This window comes from Alexandromys fortis, unplaced genomic scaffold, assembly GCF_014885135.2.
Source record: "Alexandromys fortis isolate MF-2015 unplaced genomic scaffold, M_Fortis_MF-2015_v1.1 scaffold_7, whole genome shotgun sequence".
Lineage (NCBI taxonomy): Eukaryota > Metazoa > Chordata > Mammalia > Rodentia > Cricetidae > Alexandromys > Alexandromys fortis.
In genome coordinates, this window is record NW_026067920.1 from 7,709,614 (window position 1) to 7,726,455 (window position 16,842).

At 55.6% G+C, this 16,842-nt stretch overlaps 3 protein-coding genes across 9 annotated transcripts in view; 1 reads left to right on the forward strand and 2 right to left on the reverse strand.

Annotated features, from left to right (window-relative positions):
• Window positions 1–3,157: 3,157 nt before the first annotated feature.
• Rasl10a (RAS like family 10 member A) lies at window positions 3,158–5,901 on the forward strand. 2 transcript variants are annotated; one of them, XM_050141224.1, is made up of 3 exons: window positions 3,158–4,171; window positions 4,989–5,113; window positions 5,336–5,901. In XM_050141224.1, exons 1-3 carry the CDS (start codon window positions 3,953–3,955, stop codon window positions 5,601–5,603), a joined length of 612 nt encoding a protein of 203 aa, XP_049997181.1. In that variant the 5' UTR covers window positions 3,158–3,952; the 3' UTR covers window positions 5,604–5,901. The 2 variants fall into 2 exon arrangements, with proteins under 2 accessions (XP_049997181.1, XP_049997180.1); XM_050141223.1 differs by having other exon boundaries at window positions 3,953–4,171; window positions 5,248–5,901.
• Window positions 5,902–6,126: 225 nt separating this feature from the next.
• Window positions 6,127–10,843, reverse strand: Gas2l1 (growth arrest specific 2 like 1). 4 transcript variants are annotated; one of them, XM_050141219.1, is made up of 7 exons: window positions 10,712–10,822; window positions 10,363–10,591; window positions 9,410–10,062; window positions 8,150–8,257; window positions 7,983–8,079; window positions 7,723–7,894; window positions 6,128–7,394 (listed from the first exon to the last, which is right to left on the reverse strand). In XM_050141219.1, exons 3-7 carry the CDS (start codon window positions 10,040–10,042, stop codon window positions 6,374–6,376), a joined length of 2,031 nt encoding a protein of 676 aa, XP_049997176.1. In that variant the 5' UTR covers window positions 10,043–10,062; window positions 10,363–10,591; window positions 10,712–10,822; the 3' UTR covers window positions 6,128–6,373. The 4 variants fall into 4 exon arrangements, with proteins under 4 accessions (XP_049997179.1, XP_049997176.1, XP_049997177.1 ...); XM_050141220.1 differs by having other exon boundaries at window positions 10,363–10,538; window positions 10,712–10,819; XM_050141222.1 differs by lacking the exon at window positions 10,363–10,591 and having other exon boundaries at window positions 6,127–7,394; window positions 10,721–10,815.
• Window positions 10,844–14,672: 3,829 nt separating this feature from the next.
• Window positions 14,673–16,842, reverse strand: part of Ewsr1 (EWS RNA binding protein 1) — a 29,878-nt gene continuing 27,708 nt past the window's right edge. For all 3 annotated transcript variants that reach the window (XM_050141389.1, XM_050141386.1, XM_050141388.1), the window contains 5 exons: window positions 16,447–16,569; window positions 15,914–16,076; window positions 15,584–15,681; window positions 15,183–15,435; window positions 14,673–15,057 (listed from right to left, as the gene is read on the reverse strand). In XM_050141389.1, the coding sequence (XP_049997346.1) occupies window positions 15,018–15,057; window positions 15,183–15,435; window positions 15,584–15,681; window positions 15,914–16,076; window positions 16,447–16,569 (677 nt within the window). In that variant the 3' untranslated portion in view covers window positions 14,673–15,017. The remainder of the gene's footprint in view (window positions 15,058–15,182; window positions 15,436–15,583; window positions 15,682–15,913; window positions 16,077–16,446; window positions 16,570–16,842) is intronic.

Sequence of the window (16,842 nt, forward strand, 5' to 3'; positions counted from 1 at the left end):
GGTGCTGGCTGGAGGCCTGAGTCACTGCTAGGCTCAGCTTCCTTCTGATTTTCCCTTTGTCCTCCCAGAGCTGGGGGTACAGCCAGAACCAGGCTAGACAAGTGCTATGCCACCGAGCCACCCCCAGCCCTAGGCCCCCAGATTCTTCTCTCTGGAAACAAGTCACCGACCCAGTGCTCTGGGAGACAGAACACGGGGGGCAGGGTACATACAATCTTTGAAATTCTTCTGAGAGAAACATGAGTTTATTCTCTTGGGATTGTTTTCATCAGTGTGGACTTACGGATCAGTTTTTGCGTTTGTTTTTTGGTTGTTATATATTTGTGTGTATGTGTTCATTTGTGTGTGCATGTGTGTGGGGTCAGCATGCACACGTGTGAAAGTCAAGCTCCATCTTTTTTTTGAGATGGTATGTCCAAGTCTAGGGATCCTCCTGTCCCCGTCCCCCCGCACCCCGACATGGGGTTACAGGCACACTGCCTCACCCAGCTTTTGATGTGGAGCTGGGCATCGCAGCTCAGGTCCTCAGCCTGCAAGCACTTTGCTGACTGAGCCGTCCTCCCAGGCCTCGTTTTGTTCTTGCTATCCAGCCTAGACAGGCCTCGAACTCAGAACTCAGGATCCTCAGCCTCAGGCTCCTGTGTGCTCAGCTCACGAATACCTGAGCAAGCCGGCCACGTCATTGTACCACCTCTGGAAGGGCTCCAGGCCCCAGGAGCCCTTTCCTGTCCTACTCTGTCCCTTTGACACACCATCCTTGTGCTAATTTATTTGTTTTGGCATTTCCTTTTTCTCCTGACTACCCAGGCTATTCTGGGCTGTGTTTGTCCTGTCCCGGCCTTACAGCAGGCCATTTCTCAAAGAGCCTGGTTCCTGTCATTGAACACAGAGTGCGGAACCGAGCCCTGGGTCTGAATGTGCTCGTTACTATTCAGGGTGCCACTTAGGTCCTCACGACTGACAGAATGGGAAAGCCGGGGTGCCCGCTCACCATGTAGACACAGCATCCCGTGGCCGCATCTTTACTTGAGATGGAATTGTTTTCTCTGTGCAGATTTTCGCTCCCTAATCTCATTGTGTCCCACAACTCTATGAGGTCCAGACTAGGAATTTTAATAATTTAAACTTATTTTCCTAAATATTTATTTTGAGACAGTGTCTTGCTATGCAGTTCCTTGTGTTCTGGGGTTACCCATGTGTGTGACCACCATCAGCGGGGTTACCGTCCCTTTGAGAGAGGTGGGAACCGAGGCTCTGAGGGCTTGAGCAGCCTGCAGAGACGACACAGCTCTGGAAGGAAGGATGAGAACATAGTGCCTGGTGTCTGAGCAGTAGGGGACCCCCATTTAACGCTCAGGGAGGTGAGTACGTGCTGGGACAGCCGGTGTGGTGTCATGATTGTAGACAGAACAGTGATGTGGCCTGGGGGAGCCTAGGCCAAAGGCTCCTGAAGCTGATGCAGGCTGAACCCCAGGGAAACACTGGAACTGGGCTCCCCAGAAAGAAACCATATGGGTGCACGTCAATAGGATAGATCTGAAGATATGTCTTAAAAAAACAGAGTGTGACCTTCACATTGCTGCCTGAGAGGCGAGGGCAGCAAACTGGGAAAGGGAAGGGCCTCGCAGCCTGGCTTGCTCAGCTGCTCCCCAGTCCACTCCCCTATCTGGGCCTTTGTTTCTCTGGGCTTAGCTTAGGTGACATGACGGCCTCCCTCTGGCTCAGATGGGCAGAGAGCTGAGCTCAGCTCTTCACTACACCAGTCTGGATAAGTGTGAACTGCTGTTGGTAACTCTGGTGTGCAAGGGATTTGTGGGGTCCTGGGGCCGTCCCAAGGATAGCATCTTCCACGGTTCTAAGAATACACAGGCCAGGTATAGTGCTGCACACGGAACCCCAGCGCTCAAAAGACTGGCGCAGGATTAAAATTTTGAGGCCAGCCAGGCGTTCTTTCAAAAACAGACATCTGGCCTGTGGTTGCGCACGCCCTTTAATCCCAGCCCTTGGAAGGCAGAGGCAGGCGGATCGCTGTGAGTTCGAGGCCAGTCTGATCTGCAAGAGCTAGTTTCAGGACAGGCTCCAAAGCTACAAAGAAAAACCCTGTCTCGAAAAACCAAGATCAAACCAAAACAGATAAACACAGGCTTCAAAGTCTCACTGGGGGCCAGACGTGCCCCCACAATGTCGCTAGCAACTCCAGAGGAAGCCCACCATGGGCACTCAGCCAAAAAAAGGAATCTGCCGTTTTAATTTTAGAGAACTCCAGCGCTGGGCCCTAAGGCACACACAGCCACAAAGACCAGCCTGGTGTCTGCCCTGCTCCCCGCTGTGTGGTAAGAGGAAGGGAATTTATCTACTCGCTTCTTTGTTTCTGGAAGCAGCTCGTAAAACCGAGAAGCCTGAAAACCTTTAAACGGAAGAGGAGTCATTCTAGGGAAACTCAGCAAGAAGGGGAAGGGGACGGGAGCCAGCTGTCACTCGTCTGAACGTGAAGACCTAGAATATCGCCGCCGTGCAGTCCCTAGCGGCTGGAGCGGGAAGGAGCCAGACCAGGCCTAGGTCCACTCCGGGACAGGAAGATAATCCAGCCTCCAAGCACTACCCCTGGCAGCTGACACCTGCTTCCTGTGGGAGGGTCTGCATCCTCCCCCTTCACAGGTTAGTTTCTCCCGCCCTTTCTTCCGCTAGTGGATGCTCGGTCAGTGCCTTTAGAGCCCTAGTTCTAAGTACTTCTAGAGCCTTCCGGCTAGACTTGCAGTACTTGTTGAATAGGTGACTGAATGACCGCCTTGGTTAGTGGGAGGTCACGTGTCTGCATTTCGCAGTATCTGGGTGGAGGGCAGAGGCTTGGAAGTTCTTAATGTGTGGAGATGGCAGAGGCAGACGGAGGCTGGGCAACCCAGGCTTTCCAAACTGTCGGAGGAGCTTCCGTGCTTGCCCCGTTCGGATGGCATGATGCCTCCCTCTGAGGGACTCTGCAGTGACCCGTGAATCTGGATCTGTTTCTGCACCTCCAGTCTCTTGAGGCAGTGGTTTGGGGCTGAGCTTCTGAGCAGAGATTTGTGTGCGGGCTCAAACCCTGCTGTCCCCACCTCCCCTCAGGCTAGTCCTCTGAACCCTGTTCTTCTGGTTATTTGCCCTCGTGGGTGTAAAGAAGGTGGAAGGGTCTCAGAGGAGATGCAGGTTTGGACTAGGGTTCCGCTGTTCTTACTTGGGGACGTCCCTCTCCAGCCTCAGTTTCCTCCTCCCTAAACCAAGAATACCAGGTTAAGGTTTCAGGTTCAAAGATGACGCAGGGTAAAGCTCAGAAAAAGAACTTGGTGCTTAGGGTCTCAGGCAATAGGAAGAAGCCTTGAAGCCACGGGCCAACGCTGCTGGCCAGAGCGGAGATCCAGGAGATTTGTCCAAGGTCACTCAGCCCGAGGCCGGGTCTGACCCCAGGTGGCCTGATTGATTCCCAGGACCTGGGCTTGGCCAACAGCCAGGTTGCAGCTAGCGGTGTTGGAGGAGCAGGAAGGTGGCGCCCAGGGGCTTCTGGAACGGTTGAGGGGAGCACACTGTCCCCTGGGGGACTAGGCACTAACGGGGCTGCAGACACTGAGGCCTGACCCTCCCCGGGAGGGGCGGGGCGGGCGGTTACCTCATCGCCGCCTCCGAGAGGCCCAGCTCGCTCGCTCGCTCGCTCGCTCGCTCGCCCGCGCGGCCGGCTGGGGCGGCGGCTCCTGAGCCGGAGCGCAGAGGACGGAGCTTCGGGCGGGGGCGGGTCTGCGCCACGCCGGGTGCGCTCTCTCAGTGGGGCTGCGGGTTCGTCTGCCCGCTCGATCCTCGGGCCTGGCCTCTTACTGCCCAGCTGCTGCAGGCGGCGCGACGCGGGTGTCTTCGGCAGGGCGCGCACGGCGCGGTGCCGGCTCATGAAGCTCCCCGGCACCGGGCGCGGGGGCGCGGGCCAGCCATGGGCGGCAGCCTGCGTGTGGCTGTTCTGGGTGCTCCGGGAGTGGGCAAGACTGCCATCATCCGCCAGTTCCTGTTCGGTGACTATCCCGAGCGCCACCGGCCCACAGATGGTCCTCGCCTCTACCGGCCCGCCGTGCTGCTCGACGGCGCTGTCTACGACCTGAGTATCCGCGATGGTGACGTCGCTGGCCCTAGCTCAAGCCCCAGAAGTCCCGAGGTAGCGGTTCGAAGGTGGCCAGGGGTGTGTGTGTGTGTGTGTGTGCGCGCGCGCGCGCGCTTGGTGCCCACGTGCGTGTCCACGTGGACTGACCCAGGGCGCCCCAGCGTGTTATGGAATTAAAGAGTATTTCTTGCTGTACCGCATGGGAGCCTCCTGCACTAGCCTAGAGGCACCCATGGCTGTTTCTTGTCACCGTGAGTTCTGGTGTCTTTCTTGCCTGCCTGGGCTGGTGGCGTGTGGCACAGTACTGTCTGAGCTGAGCCGCTGTGATAGACTGAGCCAGACATAGATACAGGAGCATCTTTTCTAAAGGGGGTCAGTGCTCCCTCATTCATGTGTCCTGGATCAAAAACTCAGTGATTTGTGCAAAGTCCCAGAGAGACTTCTAGTCTTTGGCGCTGAATGCCTTTGAAGACTTCTCAGAGGGGTTGGCAGTTGAGCAACACCTGGGAGGCTAAATGGATAAAGGAAGCCGTAAGAATATTGCAAGGGGAAAGAGCAGCAGGTGCTTAGGCCAGAGGCTTCACCTGTTCAGCTGCACCGGGACAGTCACAACATCTGCGGGCTGGTGGAAGGCCGATTCCGGGGTCCGCACCTGGCAATTAGAGTAGCAGTAGTTGTATAGGTTGCGGGGACAGTAGTCTGACGGGAGTTCCAGGACGGAGGGAGAGTTCGGGACTGACAAGATCCAGGCACGCCTGGGAAATCTAGACTGAGGGAGGGTGCATACAGAGTTTGGGAGGTGATGGGATCTGAGGAGGAACCATGGGGTTTTGGAGTATGTCCAGCTGTAAACCTCAGTCTCTACCCCCAGGAGTGGCCAGACCCTAAAGAATGGAGCTTGCAGGACACAGACGCCTTTGTGCTGGTTTACGACATCTGTAGCCCCGACAGTTTTGATTATGTGAAAGCCCTGAGGCAGCGCATAGCAGAAAACAGGTGAGACTTGGCTGGCGGTGGAGGTCTGCTTAGGGGAGCGGGTAGTTCTGGTTTGGGTGTTTTTGGATCATACTTTGTGCCCATGAGGCCTCCTGCTGTATGAGGTCTTTGGAATACCCGGGGGTCTCTGGCAGTAGGAAGGGACCCGCCTGCATTTGTACACACGGGGAGGAGGCCACGGAGTCTCCAGCACTGCGTCTCTCATATCCATCCGGCCTCCAGGCCGGCAGGCGCGCCAGAGGCCCCCATCCTCGTGGTAGGCAACAAGCGGGACCGTCAGCGGCTGCGCTTCGGACCTCGTCGTGCACTGGCCACTCTAGTACGCAGGGGCTGGCGCTGCGGCTACCTCGAATGCTCAGCCAAATACAATTGGCACGTGCTGCGTCTCTTCCGAGAGCTTCTGCGTTGTGCTCTAGTGCGCACACGTCCTGCGCATCCGGCCCTACGACTGCAGGGGGCGCTGCATCCAGCGCGCTGCAGCCTCATGTGACTGGAATGGACAGGGAAATCTCATAAAAGCAGGCTCCCACCCAGTTTCCTAGCCGACAGGCTTTTCTTTGAACTTGATTGGACCCAGCTAACTCCCAATCATTCAACAAGATCAATTTTATCTGAGACCTTATTGGGTCACAATCGCTGATGGAAAGGACTTGAATATGAACATGGCTGGAAGCATTCGTACAGCTCCTGGCGCTTTACTGCAAATACCTTCTGGTTTTGGCTTTTTGAGACAAGGTCTCACGACATAGGCCTGACTGGCATTGAACTACAAAGATCCACCTGCCTCTGCCTCTCCAGTGTTGGACTATTGGAGCTACTTTTTAAGTCATGCCTTACCAGGTAATAAAAAACAATTTAAACGCACAATTTAAGGGTTTCTTGTTCTGGAATAGGCAGGTCGGAGCATTGAGGTTTGGCCTCAAGGCAGTTAACTCTAGAATCCCAGCATATAATGAAGGCTCAGTCCCCCAAAAACAGGAGCTGGAGCAAAACTTTACTGTCAGAGGTTCTGTTTACTGGACACCAGGCTGGCCCAATATCCTCTAAGGCATTCAATAATATTAGTAATTAAATAGCAACACTCATCCCTGAAACCGGAATGTACAATAGGTGTCTCATTGTGCCATGTGGTCCCGTGGGGTCTGGTCCCATGAGGTCTGGTGCTCAAGAGGTGGAAGGGGGTCCCTGATGCAGAGGGTAGGTTAAGGCCACAAAGAAAATGGAATGGGGTATGGGTGCGGCTGAGCCGGTCCATCACATTCAGGAATCTGGTTGGGTCCTTGGGGTGACCGCCTGCAGGGAATGCCAAGCCCCGAGCTCCATGGGTCCTGATGGGCGGCGGGGTCCCCGAGGTGTGGGGATGCGTGAGGGTTTACGGTCTGGTTGTGTGTCCATCCGCCCCCTTGCCAAGGTCAGAGACGGTTCCGGGCCAGTTAGAGAGCTGGTTGCATCCACTGCCCCCCCTACAGCAAGGCAGGGGCTGCCTTCATCAGAGGAGCTGGACAGAGCTTGGCTGCGGGGTGTGGGCAGCCCATTGGCTGTGCGGCCTGATTCCCCGGGTTGGCCACACTTGCCACCCAGGACACTGAGTGATGAAGATGAAGAGCTGGACGAACAGTAAGCAGAGTCCGGAGCTGGGGGGTCAGGGGCTGGTCCCATGGGGGTACGGCTGGCGGCAGCCTCCAAGGCTCGGGAATTGGCCAAGAACTCCTCTTCCAGTCGCCGGAACAGCTGCTGCTCCTGCTGTGGATCAAGCTGAAGCGGTGTGCGGAAAACGCTGGCGGGTGTGGCAGCCAGCTCTGGGCTCGGGCTGGGGCCCCGGGAAGGCCGGGGCGCTGCAGGGCTGCGTGCACGCGGAGTCTGTGGGGTGCTCCTTCCAGAACCCCCCGGTCCCCCGCCACCCCTGCCCCGGGCTATCCACGAGTGCTGCCCGTCTTGGTCCCTCCGCACCATCAAGACCGCCTGTTCCTCGCGGCTCTGGCTACGGGCGCGACGCACGGGGCTGGAGGCCGAAAGCTGAGTGCCTCGGCCTCCAGGGGCCATGCGGGGCCGTCCCCGGTCCATCCGGTCTCGAGACTGGCTGCGAGGGGTGGGCGGCCGTCTCGGGGAGGCGGGGAGGCCAGAGGTCAGCCGATGGCTGGGCTGCTCCCTCCTGAAGCTAGTGGCCGTGTCGTCGCTGCGGGCACCCAGGGAGCCGCTCTTGGCCGAGGAGGCTGAGGAGGAGTCACTGTCCCCGGAGTAGCGGCGGGAGCGGGGGAGGGGGGGCAGCTGATCTCGGGGCCTGAGGCGGGGAGCGAGAGAGATGTGCATCACTGGTGCGGGTGGAGAGAGCTGGTGAGGCTTGGGCTTGGCCAGGGGACTTCCAGGACAAGTGAGTATCCCGGGTGAGGCCGCTACTCCCCGCCCCAGGTTTCCGAAGTCTGGGTTGGACGGGCCACCGCCTGGAGCCCGCCCCAGCTGTGTTGTTGGTTTGTCTGGGTTACCATGGAGATGGAAAGCCAGGCCCGCCCCCACGCACGGGAACTTTTCCCAGGGTGTGAGTCACCGCGCCCAAGCGGACGCCCCTCCCCCACCAGCCCCGGTAGCTTCTCTGCCTTCCAGCTTCTCACCTGAGCGGGACCTCAGGCCCCTCCTTTGTGCTTCGCAGGCTGATGGGGGTCATTTCTGGCCGGGAGCCCCGGCGTTCACTCCCAGGGACTGGACTACCAGGGCGGGGACTAGGAGTGGGTGATCCCCTCCGTGGGGAGAAAGTCCCGGCCCTCTGTGAGGGCAGACGGTGGGCTGTGGGGATGGATGCTGCGGGTGAGCGGCAGGGCCTCAGAGACCAGTCCCTCCCTGCGGGTGGCCCACACTCCCACCCGGCACTTACCAGTGGACGAGCAGCGGCATGGGTCATGCTTGTCTAGGTAGTGCTCCAGTGTATCCCAACCGCCACCCACGCGAACCATCACGTGGCTCCTCAGCACCTGCAGGTCAGAGGGCAGGTTACGCGGCACGCCCTGGGCGGCTAGACTTGGCTTTTCTGTTCCCACTTACCCTCACAAAGATGAGCAAGCTGGAGTCTCCTACTCGGTACTTCCCCTCCGAGACCTTGATCATGGGGAACTGGTCCGGGCAGGTGCAACGACCCAGGATCTCCCTTACCTGAGGCCAAAGATGAGAGGCTGAAGGTCAAGGATCAAGTCCCTCCTTCTGGGGCTGAGCAGCAGCAGCAGGACAGGAGGAAGTGCCCACTCCCTCCCACACAGGACCTTTTGCCAGCTCACTGTAGGGGCTCTGAGAACTCTTGAGAGTTCTGGAAGCCAACCAGAGAGGATAGGGCTGCAATCAGGTCAGGGACTGTTCTCTGGAAGAAACTCCCTAAGAAGCCTTAAGCCCAGGAGAGTCCTGGAGCCATCCACAGCCAGGCCAGGATGCGCACAGGAGGCCCATGCTCCCATCTGAGCATCCCAACCAGGGGCACCATGTGGAACGCACGCACCGCACTGACAGGCACAAAGGCCTGACAAGCACGCATGTCAATGGAGGCCAGGCCGCGGTGACAAGCTGGCTCTGTGGGAGTCTATCCTCCCTACCAACAGAGGCACCAAAGGGAATGGGCAGGTGGGGCCTTGGGTGACCCAGGCCCGGGCTGGGGGTGGGTGTGGACGGCAGCCACCCAGCGCCTGACTCTTAGAAAGGCACATCGTGGTCCAGAGCTCCTGATAAGAAGGAAACTCTCGGTCCAGCTGCGGGGGCTGCGGGGGCGGCAGGGACACCTAGGTCTTGGGAAAGGAGGAGGGAGCTGGAAGCCTGGACCTCCTATGCTCCAATAGCATTTCCTGTTCCCAGCAGCAGCCATAACGGGGCTAGGCTTTCCATCTGGGCACCAGAGCTGAGGTCTCCCCAGACACCGTGGGCACCTAACCTAGGCCAGGGGCAGCAGGCGCTCAGCCTGAGGTCTGTCTAGCACCTGTGTGCCAAAAGATGCCCCAGTCAGTCCTCCAAATGAAGCAATGCACCGAACTGTGTTCCTGCTGACTGAATACAAAAAGAAGAGCTCATGCCAGAAGCGGGGCTTTTATCTGCTCAGACACAGCTGGGCTGTGTGGTCTAACTCTGCCTCTCTGGCCTTATCCAGATTTTTGCGTCCAGGTATACACCCGGCAGTCACCATATGTACCACCCTTTCTGTGGGGCAGGCTGCAGGGTGGGCCCCCGGAGGCTCAGGGATGGGGTGGGCATTAGCTCTGCCATCTGGTCCCCAGGTGAGGAGGGTGGGCAGGGGCCACCCAGTGTGTGTCTCAGAAGACTCACCAGCTCATCGAGGTTCCGAAGGTCATTGGGTGTCATACGGGGTGTGCGCGTGTGAGCCCCGGATGCAGCGACAATTTCAGCGGTACCCTCTTCAGCAGCAGGGACGCTGGATACCTGAGGGGCAGCCTGAAGCTCCTGCTCAATTTCCTGTTCAAACTGTACCAGCCTCGGGGCTAGCAGGCCGAGGCGCGCCCCGCGCCGGGCCACCTCCAGCAGGCACAGCACCACACTCTTCTCGTTCTTGCGCAGCACCAGGTCCTCTGTCTCAAACATGAGCACTTCAGGCACCCCCAGCTCGGCCCGGCACCAGCCGATGAAAGTGGCCACGTTGTCTCGGGCCAGGAAGGAGCCAGGCGCCACACTGTGTGCCTGGAAAGCTACACCTCGGGTTGGGCGGGCAGCAGCCAGAGCGCGGGCAGCCTCGGTGACAGCGTTGGCATGTTGGCACAGGGTTGTGCCTGTGGCCAGCCCTGTGAGGAAGCCATCACCACTACCGGGTAGACCTAGACCGTACAAGGCATTGAGCCAATCGGCCAGGTCTTCCTTCATGGCTTCCACGTAGGCCTCACTGGATCTGAAGGGCCGCACACTCTTGGCCGCAGAGCCCGCGATGCCCGCCACTGGGTCCGCCATGCCCAGGGCCAGTGGAGTCACTGTAGGCAGGAGACAAAGGTCAGGATTGCCGTGGAGACCCGCGTGGACTCTCCCTCTGCAGCCTGCCACTGTGGCTACAGTGCCATGGCCTGCTCCAAAGCGCTCAATGAAATTCACACCATCTTAGTGTTTGTTTGCTGTCTGGCTAGGGCCAGGCTGGCACCCGCGGGGAAGAAACGCCACTTAAAGACATGTGGGCAGGGAGGGCCAGGAGAGGGGCCTCGCCCAGGCAGGACCACAGAGGGGCAGTTTCCACGGCTCAGGCCAGAGCCCTCACGAAGTCCCCGCCTTTTCCTCACCCCTCCGCTAAGGGCCGCGCCACCGGCGGCGCGGCGACGCTATCTCCATTCTACAGATGAGGAAACTGAGGCGCAGAAAGGGCAGGCGCTGGCAGAAGGTCGCGGAGCAGTGGGTGGAAGAGTCGGGTCGCCCAGGCAGGCCCTGCCTTCTGGGAGAAGCCGTCCCCGGCCGGTGCCTGAAAGGCCCGGACTCCGAATGAGCCCCGCGAGCCTCCGCAGTGCTCGCGGCCTGGTCCAGAGAGGGTGCGTGGCCGGTCAAGGTCACACAGCCCAGAGAAGCGGAGGCCCCGCACCGCCCGGCCCACCTCCGGGCACCCAGGACAGGGGTCCTGGGAGTCCCCGCGCTCACCTGGCTCACCTCGCCGCCCCGCGGAGCATCGCCCCGGCGGGGCCGGAGCCGGGCCGCGCCGCCGCACACAGGCGCCGCCCGAGCTCGCAGCATCCCGGCGCCGGCTCCGCCCCGCCCCCCTGGAATTCGGATCCGGCCAGGAAGGGGCGGGGCCGCGCTCTTAAAGGGGCCGCGCCCTTCTCGACCCTTAGACCCCGAGGCGGGCGAAGACGCCTTCTTTACGAGCTTTCACTCTTGATCTGCCACCTCCTCAGTCCTGGATCTCCCGAGGAGTTCGGACTCTTTTAGTAGTCCTCCCTCCGCGACAATGGCCTTCCCGGAAGCGATAGGGGCCCGGACTGCAGAGTCACCTCCGTCCCTGGTGGACCTCTGCAGGCCAGATAACCCGATGCCCTTCCTCCAGGATGGCCTAGAGACAGTAGTTTAGGGGACCAGAACATTGGGGCTCAGGGATAGGCAGGTGGGTGCGGGTTAGGCTACGGAGGGGGCGTGGCAGGGACAACTCCACGCCTGAGGAGGAGCGCGGAAGATCTGGGGAATCCTGCCCCCTACTGTCGCCCAGCGGGCTGGGCACAGCCTGCTACTTGGATGGCTGCAGCTTTCATAAAGCTCCCACTGTGCTCCCTAGACCTGAAGGCTGTGGAATCACCTCTAGGAAGGGCATCTCCAGGAGAGAAGCTTAAGGAGTAGCAGCTTGATCGTGACTCTTACACTCTCAAGGATCACAGGCGTTTGTTAGCACCTACTGTGTGCCAAGTCTCACCCAGTTCAGTTGTCAGGAAAGCAGCCCCTGGTTTGAGAGAGGAAGAGGTACTGAGGAGAAGAGTCTGGAACCTGTGGGTGTGTGGAAAAACTGTAATTTTAACTCGGGTCAAGGAGGTGAAGGAGGAATCTGGGAGATACCTAAAGGAAGAGTTTTTCACACTGAGGGAGCCTGTCTCAAAAAAGAAGGGAAGGAAGGAAGGGGGGAAATAGGGAAGAAAGAAAGGGGGGGTAGGTTTGCAAGGCTGGAGTGGTAGAGACATGAGGGCAGGTCATACAGGACCTGTGCTTTTCAAAGGACATTGACATTTTAGATGGGGCTTATTATTGTTGTTATTGCTGGGCGGTGGGTGGCACATACCTTTAATCCCAGCACTGTTGGGAGAGAGCTGCTAAACAGCAACCAGCAGGGAGGGAGAGAAGGAGGGAGGGAGAGACTGAAGGTGGGGAATTGGATATGGAGACTAAATACTAAATGAAGGAATTGAAAAATGACCTGGTCTAGAACAAGCAGTAAGGGAGCCATCGTACCCAGCAATAATCTGCTACACAGACACTTTTTATTACATCTGTGTGTGTGTGTATGCACATATGCACGTGCCAGGATATACATGGAAGGCAGGCTTTTGGGAGTTTTTTCTGCCTTGCACCATGTACAGTCCTGGAGATTGTAGCTTGATGGCAAGAGCTCTTATCCCTTGAATCATTTTGCCAGCCCCATATGAGTTTTGTAGATCTAGAGAAACTGAGGACTGGGGAGGTTGAGGTAAAAGTGCAGCCAGCAGCTGTGCAGGAATTTGACTCCTCTCCTCCTTCAGGGTTCTGGACGCCCGACAGACTGAGGTACAGATACGACAAAAGTTCAGTTTTTATTGGAGTTACATCCAGGAGCAGAAATGACTCAAAGACATCAGCATCACCAAAGCCTGTGCAGCATGAGTGATGGCTCACAGAGCTGGGAACCCGGAGCAGGTGCCTCAGTTGCTCTGAACCTCTTCTAGGCAGCTAGCTCAGCTGGTTTCTACTTCTTTCAGGTCTCCTTTCAGTTCAGCTTGTCTCAGAGTCTTCTTTGCAGCCTGACTGCTTACCCTGGTGGGGAGAAAGGGGCCTAGTGAATTTGGTCTGTTTCAGGGACTTCCTGAAGCTATTTTGAGTTATCTTCTTGCTTAAATAGCTTCCTTGTAGGATGGAATGTTTCAATGTTTTAAAAAATATTTTATTATGTATACAGTGTTCTATCTGCATGTACACTTGCAGGCCAGAAGAGGGAATTAGATCTCATAGTTGTGAACTACCATGTGGTTTTGGGACTTGAACTAACCCAGGTGTTCTGGTAGAGGAGCCAGTGTTCTTAACCTCTGAGCCATCTCTGCAGCCTGGAATGTTTCAATCTTGAAACTGCTTCTTAGTTAAGCTCACTAAGCCTTAATGATTTCATCTGTAAAGTAGGACTGTAGTCATCACGTAAGAGTTAAAAATAGTACTCAGTGTGGCTTGGTGATGTCTACCAACCTTCTGAAGGGAGGAGCAACAAAGACAACTCTTCCAGTCCCTTGAACTGGGGCTTGTTTGGGTCTTGCTCCACACGGCAACACTGGGATTCCCTGACATGGCAGCAATGAATGCAGACCTCATGGATGTGACCAGAACCCTGGAGGACCATGATCAAGGTAGCCAGCTCAGGGCCATTGTGTAGCCTTGGGTTTCTTGCAGATCCTACACATATAGCAGAATCATCTAGAACAAAAGGGTTGTGTTCTGGGATGCCTCGAGGGACAATAATCTTGAGGCAATGGCTCCTGGTATGAACACATGACCATTTTCCTATTTGTTTTGCAGTAGGGTCCATGATGTTTCCTAGCTGGCCTTCAACTAAACAGTACGGCAGTTTTATTGCACTCACCGTGTGAACATGACCCTGACCAGCTTCCTGTATTCTGTAACAGAACAAAGCAAAGCAAAGGCTTAAGGCAGTCCCCTTGAGAGGTACCCCTACATCCCTTAGGACTGAGGCAGAATGGGATGGCAGGGAAGCTAACTGCTGCCCTGAACTCTGCACCGAGGGATACTCCCAGCCTCTTCCCACATGACCCCACTTTTGTCAAGACCTGTGGCCACAAGACTATTTCAGAAATTCTATTTGCTGTCCTTCCTTTCCTCCCTCCTGGCATCCATCTGTCTTCTGGATTCAGAATCTATACTACCTGGGTGTTTAGGCACATCTCCAGTCAAAGTGTTCCACCATTGAACCCTATCCTATCTCCGGTCTTCAGTATTTGGGACCTCAATTCATGATTGTATTTTAGCCTCCTGAGTCCTGGCCAGAGTGTACACCAACACACTTGATTAAATGCTAAGTTCTTTAACCTCTCCAATCAGGTGTTTGGAGTTAACATTTGACATGGTATCTGACAGCTGTCTGAAGGCACTGTGTGGTGCTTGACTGTAGTGATCAAGAGCAGGGTGTTGGTGAGGCACTAGTCAAGATCAGGTTTTGGGGAGGGTGCATCTGCCCCAGGCATGGCAGGAGTTTTTAAATGTTTGGATGACCGTAAGCTGCTCTGGCCTCTGAGAAAAGGGAGCCCAGTTTGTGATGTCCAGGAATATAGACTAATATGGAAGCTGCTGTGGGGTACTAATGGTTACTCTCCTGTCAAAGAACCAAGCCCTACTTCTGGTCAGACTAAAGCAGAGGCAGCTCTTGTAAGAAAGATGCAGGATGGGGACTTGGCATGGTGGCTCAGACCTTTAATCCCAGCACTTATGAGGCAGAGGCAGGCAGATCTCGAGTTCAAGGCCAGCCTAGTCCATAAAGGGAAACCCTGTCTCAAAAAACTGAAAGAGACAGGGTGGGAGGTCAGCTGGGTGTGAAAGCCCTGAAAGTCAGGACCGGGGCAGCAAAGGAACTAAGACTGACCTGTTGGCATTGCAGAGGCGATTTAGGTCTATTGTCTCAGTGAAGACACTGAATGATCCTGTGGGCTTAGCTAAGTGGAGTTGGGATGACTAAAGGCCTGATGGCTGGCTCAGCCTTCCAGAAGTAGGGGTGCAAATGATGCAGTAAAGCCTACCTTCCACCTCACTCTGTAGGCACAGGTTTCCAAAGGTTCACCCCTTCAAGAACACCCCTAACTGTTCCCATCCAGTAAGGGCTGGAAAAACCTAAACAGGAGACTGCATTAACAGAGGCTGAGAAGGATGACAGTTTATAAACATTTGGAATTTTATTTAAAAAAAAAATCACAACCATGAACATTGTTACAATTAGAGGCCCTCTTGGTTCTCCACAATGATACTGAGCATGCTCACAAGGGATTCCCATTGTTAAGTCTTAAAACAACCATCTTGAAAAGGAAAAAAAAAAACTCAGCACACTACCATTTAACTTGTTTTAATGTTTCTTCACAAATGGTGAAAATACTAAAGTACAGACAAGGAATAATCATAATGTTGTGGCCAACATTATAAATATGGAATTATAAATTTAAAACATTTTCTGGTTTAAAAAATAAATCTGGTCGTCAATGCAGCTCTGCAGGTCTCTCTAGTAGGGCCGGTCTCTACGTTCCTGACGGTGCTCGCCTCTGCAAAGTAAAGGGAGGCTTTAGTTAGAATGAGGAAGAAAGACAGAGCCCTATGAGAGCCCGGGTGCTCCAGGAGACTCACTGCAGCAGAGGCTGGCAAGGGCAGTGCTCTCCCCACCACATACTTATCCATTTTCCCAGGTCCTCCACGTCCGCCTCTTCTTCCTCCCATCTGTTCCATCAATGGTCCAGGAGGACCCCCAGGACCACCTCGTCTTCCTCCACCAAAGCCACCTCGGTCCATGCCACGGCCACCTCGGAAGCCACCTCTGTCTCCACCTCGGCCACCTCTGAACATTCCTCCAGGACCACCACGGTCCATAAGTCCACCTCTTCCTCCCCGCATACCACCAGGGCCGCCTCGGCCACGATCACCACCTAAGGCAGGAATAGTGGCAGGAGAGTCAGTCAGAAGAGTAGAGGCTGAGGCTCTGAGGACACAGTGGTGGATCTGCTAATCCTTCTCCTAGAGCAGACACTACTCAATCACCAGGAAGCTGAGGGGCTCCAGGAAACCTCTACCTACCCGGAGGTGGGAAGGGTGGCGGGAGGAAGCCCTCAGGCTTGGGGGCCTTACACTGGTTGCATTCTGTTCTCCAGGCAAAGTTCTGGTTTCCACAGCCCCTGCATAAAGTTGTACACAGCAGAAATCACCAACAGAACAGAGGGAAGTAGAGAGAGCCACACCATTCTATCCACAATCATGGGATTCCAGGCACGAAACACTAGGTCTGCACAAAGTCTCAGGCAGCGATGTACCCCAGCAGCTCAATCAGATCCATACCCTCAAAAGTACTGCCCGAGTGGGAATGGGGTGCCACTAGCAGGTTCTCAGTCTGCAGGGGGAGGTACATACGGATTGGGACACTGCCAATCTCCGGCTCGGTGCTGGACATTTCCTCCTCCAGAGGGGTTCCCTCGGGAGCCCCGTGGTCCTCGTGGGGGGAAGCCTCCTCTGTCTCCTCCACGGCCTCCCATGCGACCCATGGGCCCTCCAGGACCTCCTGGGACACCAGGACCTGCAACAATAGTCAATCACCTCTTCATTCCAACTTTGCTACAGGAAATTCTTCCACGGGGCCCAGAGTGCTGGCCATGAATGCTATTCTTTCTGTGTAATTCCATGTAGCCTCCAACTATGGCATTTTCATATAATTAAACTGACATCCAAGCAGAGGTTCTCTGGAAGGAACTTCCACCCCCTCTAGCCAGTTAAAACAATAGTACAAACATGCAATGTTGGCTCAATGGTCTAGTATCAACTTTACACACCCTTTTCTTAATTTATTGCTCTATTAAGTTTCTCAGGGGCAAAAATTACTGGGAAAAAAAAAAAACCCAAACCAACCCTGTTTAACAGAAAAGTAGCTAAAAGTGTCTGATTAATACCTCCACGAAGTGGTGGTGGCATCCCTCTGCCCTCACGAGGTGGCATGCCACCCCGCATGCTGTTCATTGGAGGCTTCTTTCGGGCAAGAGAAACTTTAAGTTTGCTTCCTTGAAAATCTTTTCCTGGAAAAAGATAATAGAACATCAGTGATCCTCACATTTCAACTCTTCTCTCCTCAAGCAGACACTTTACAACAAATTCCCCCTTACTGAACTTGTCTACCTCCGGAAGCATAAAAACCTGCCCTCTCAAATCTCTAGAATCTTTCCTGGTATGACTGGAGATATGTCACAGTTGGTAGGGTTTGTTTAACACGTACAAAGGTTTGGGTTCAATCCCTAGCTCTGTATAAGACTGAGCACGGTAGCTAGCTAGCTAATGCTTATAATTTCAGT

Excerpts from the sequence above, each read along its gene's own strand:
- Gas2l1 (XM_050141222.1), bottom strand. The coding sequence starts at position 10,042 with ATGGCGGACCCAGTGGCGGGCATCGCGGGCTCTGCGGCCAAGAGTGTG. Across the intron at positions 8,080-8,149 it reads GCTTGCTCATCTTTGTGAGG|GTGCTGAGGAGCCACGTGAT; the intron begins GTAAGTGGGAAC and ends TCTGACCTGCAG. Across the intron at positions 7,395-7,722 it reads GGGCCTGAGGTCCCGCTCAG|GCCCCGAGATCAGCTGCCCC; the intron begins GTGAGAAGCTGG and ends TCCCCGCCTCAG.
- Rasl10a (XM_050141223.1), top strand. The coding sequence starts at position 3,953 with ATGGGCGGCAGCCTGCGTGTGGCTGTTCTGGGTGCTCCGGGAGTGGGC. Across the intron at positions 4,172-4,988 it reads CAAGCCCCAGAAGTCCCGAG|GAGTGGCCAGACCCTAAAGA; the intron begins GTAGCGGTTCGA and ends CTCTACCCCCAG. Across the intron at positions 5,114-5,247 it reads CAGCGCATAGCAGAAAACAG|TAGGAAGGGACCCGCCTGCA; the intron begins GTGAGACTTGGC and ends GGTCTCTGGCAG.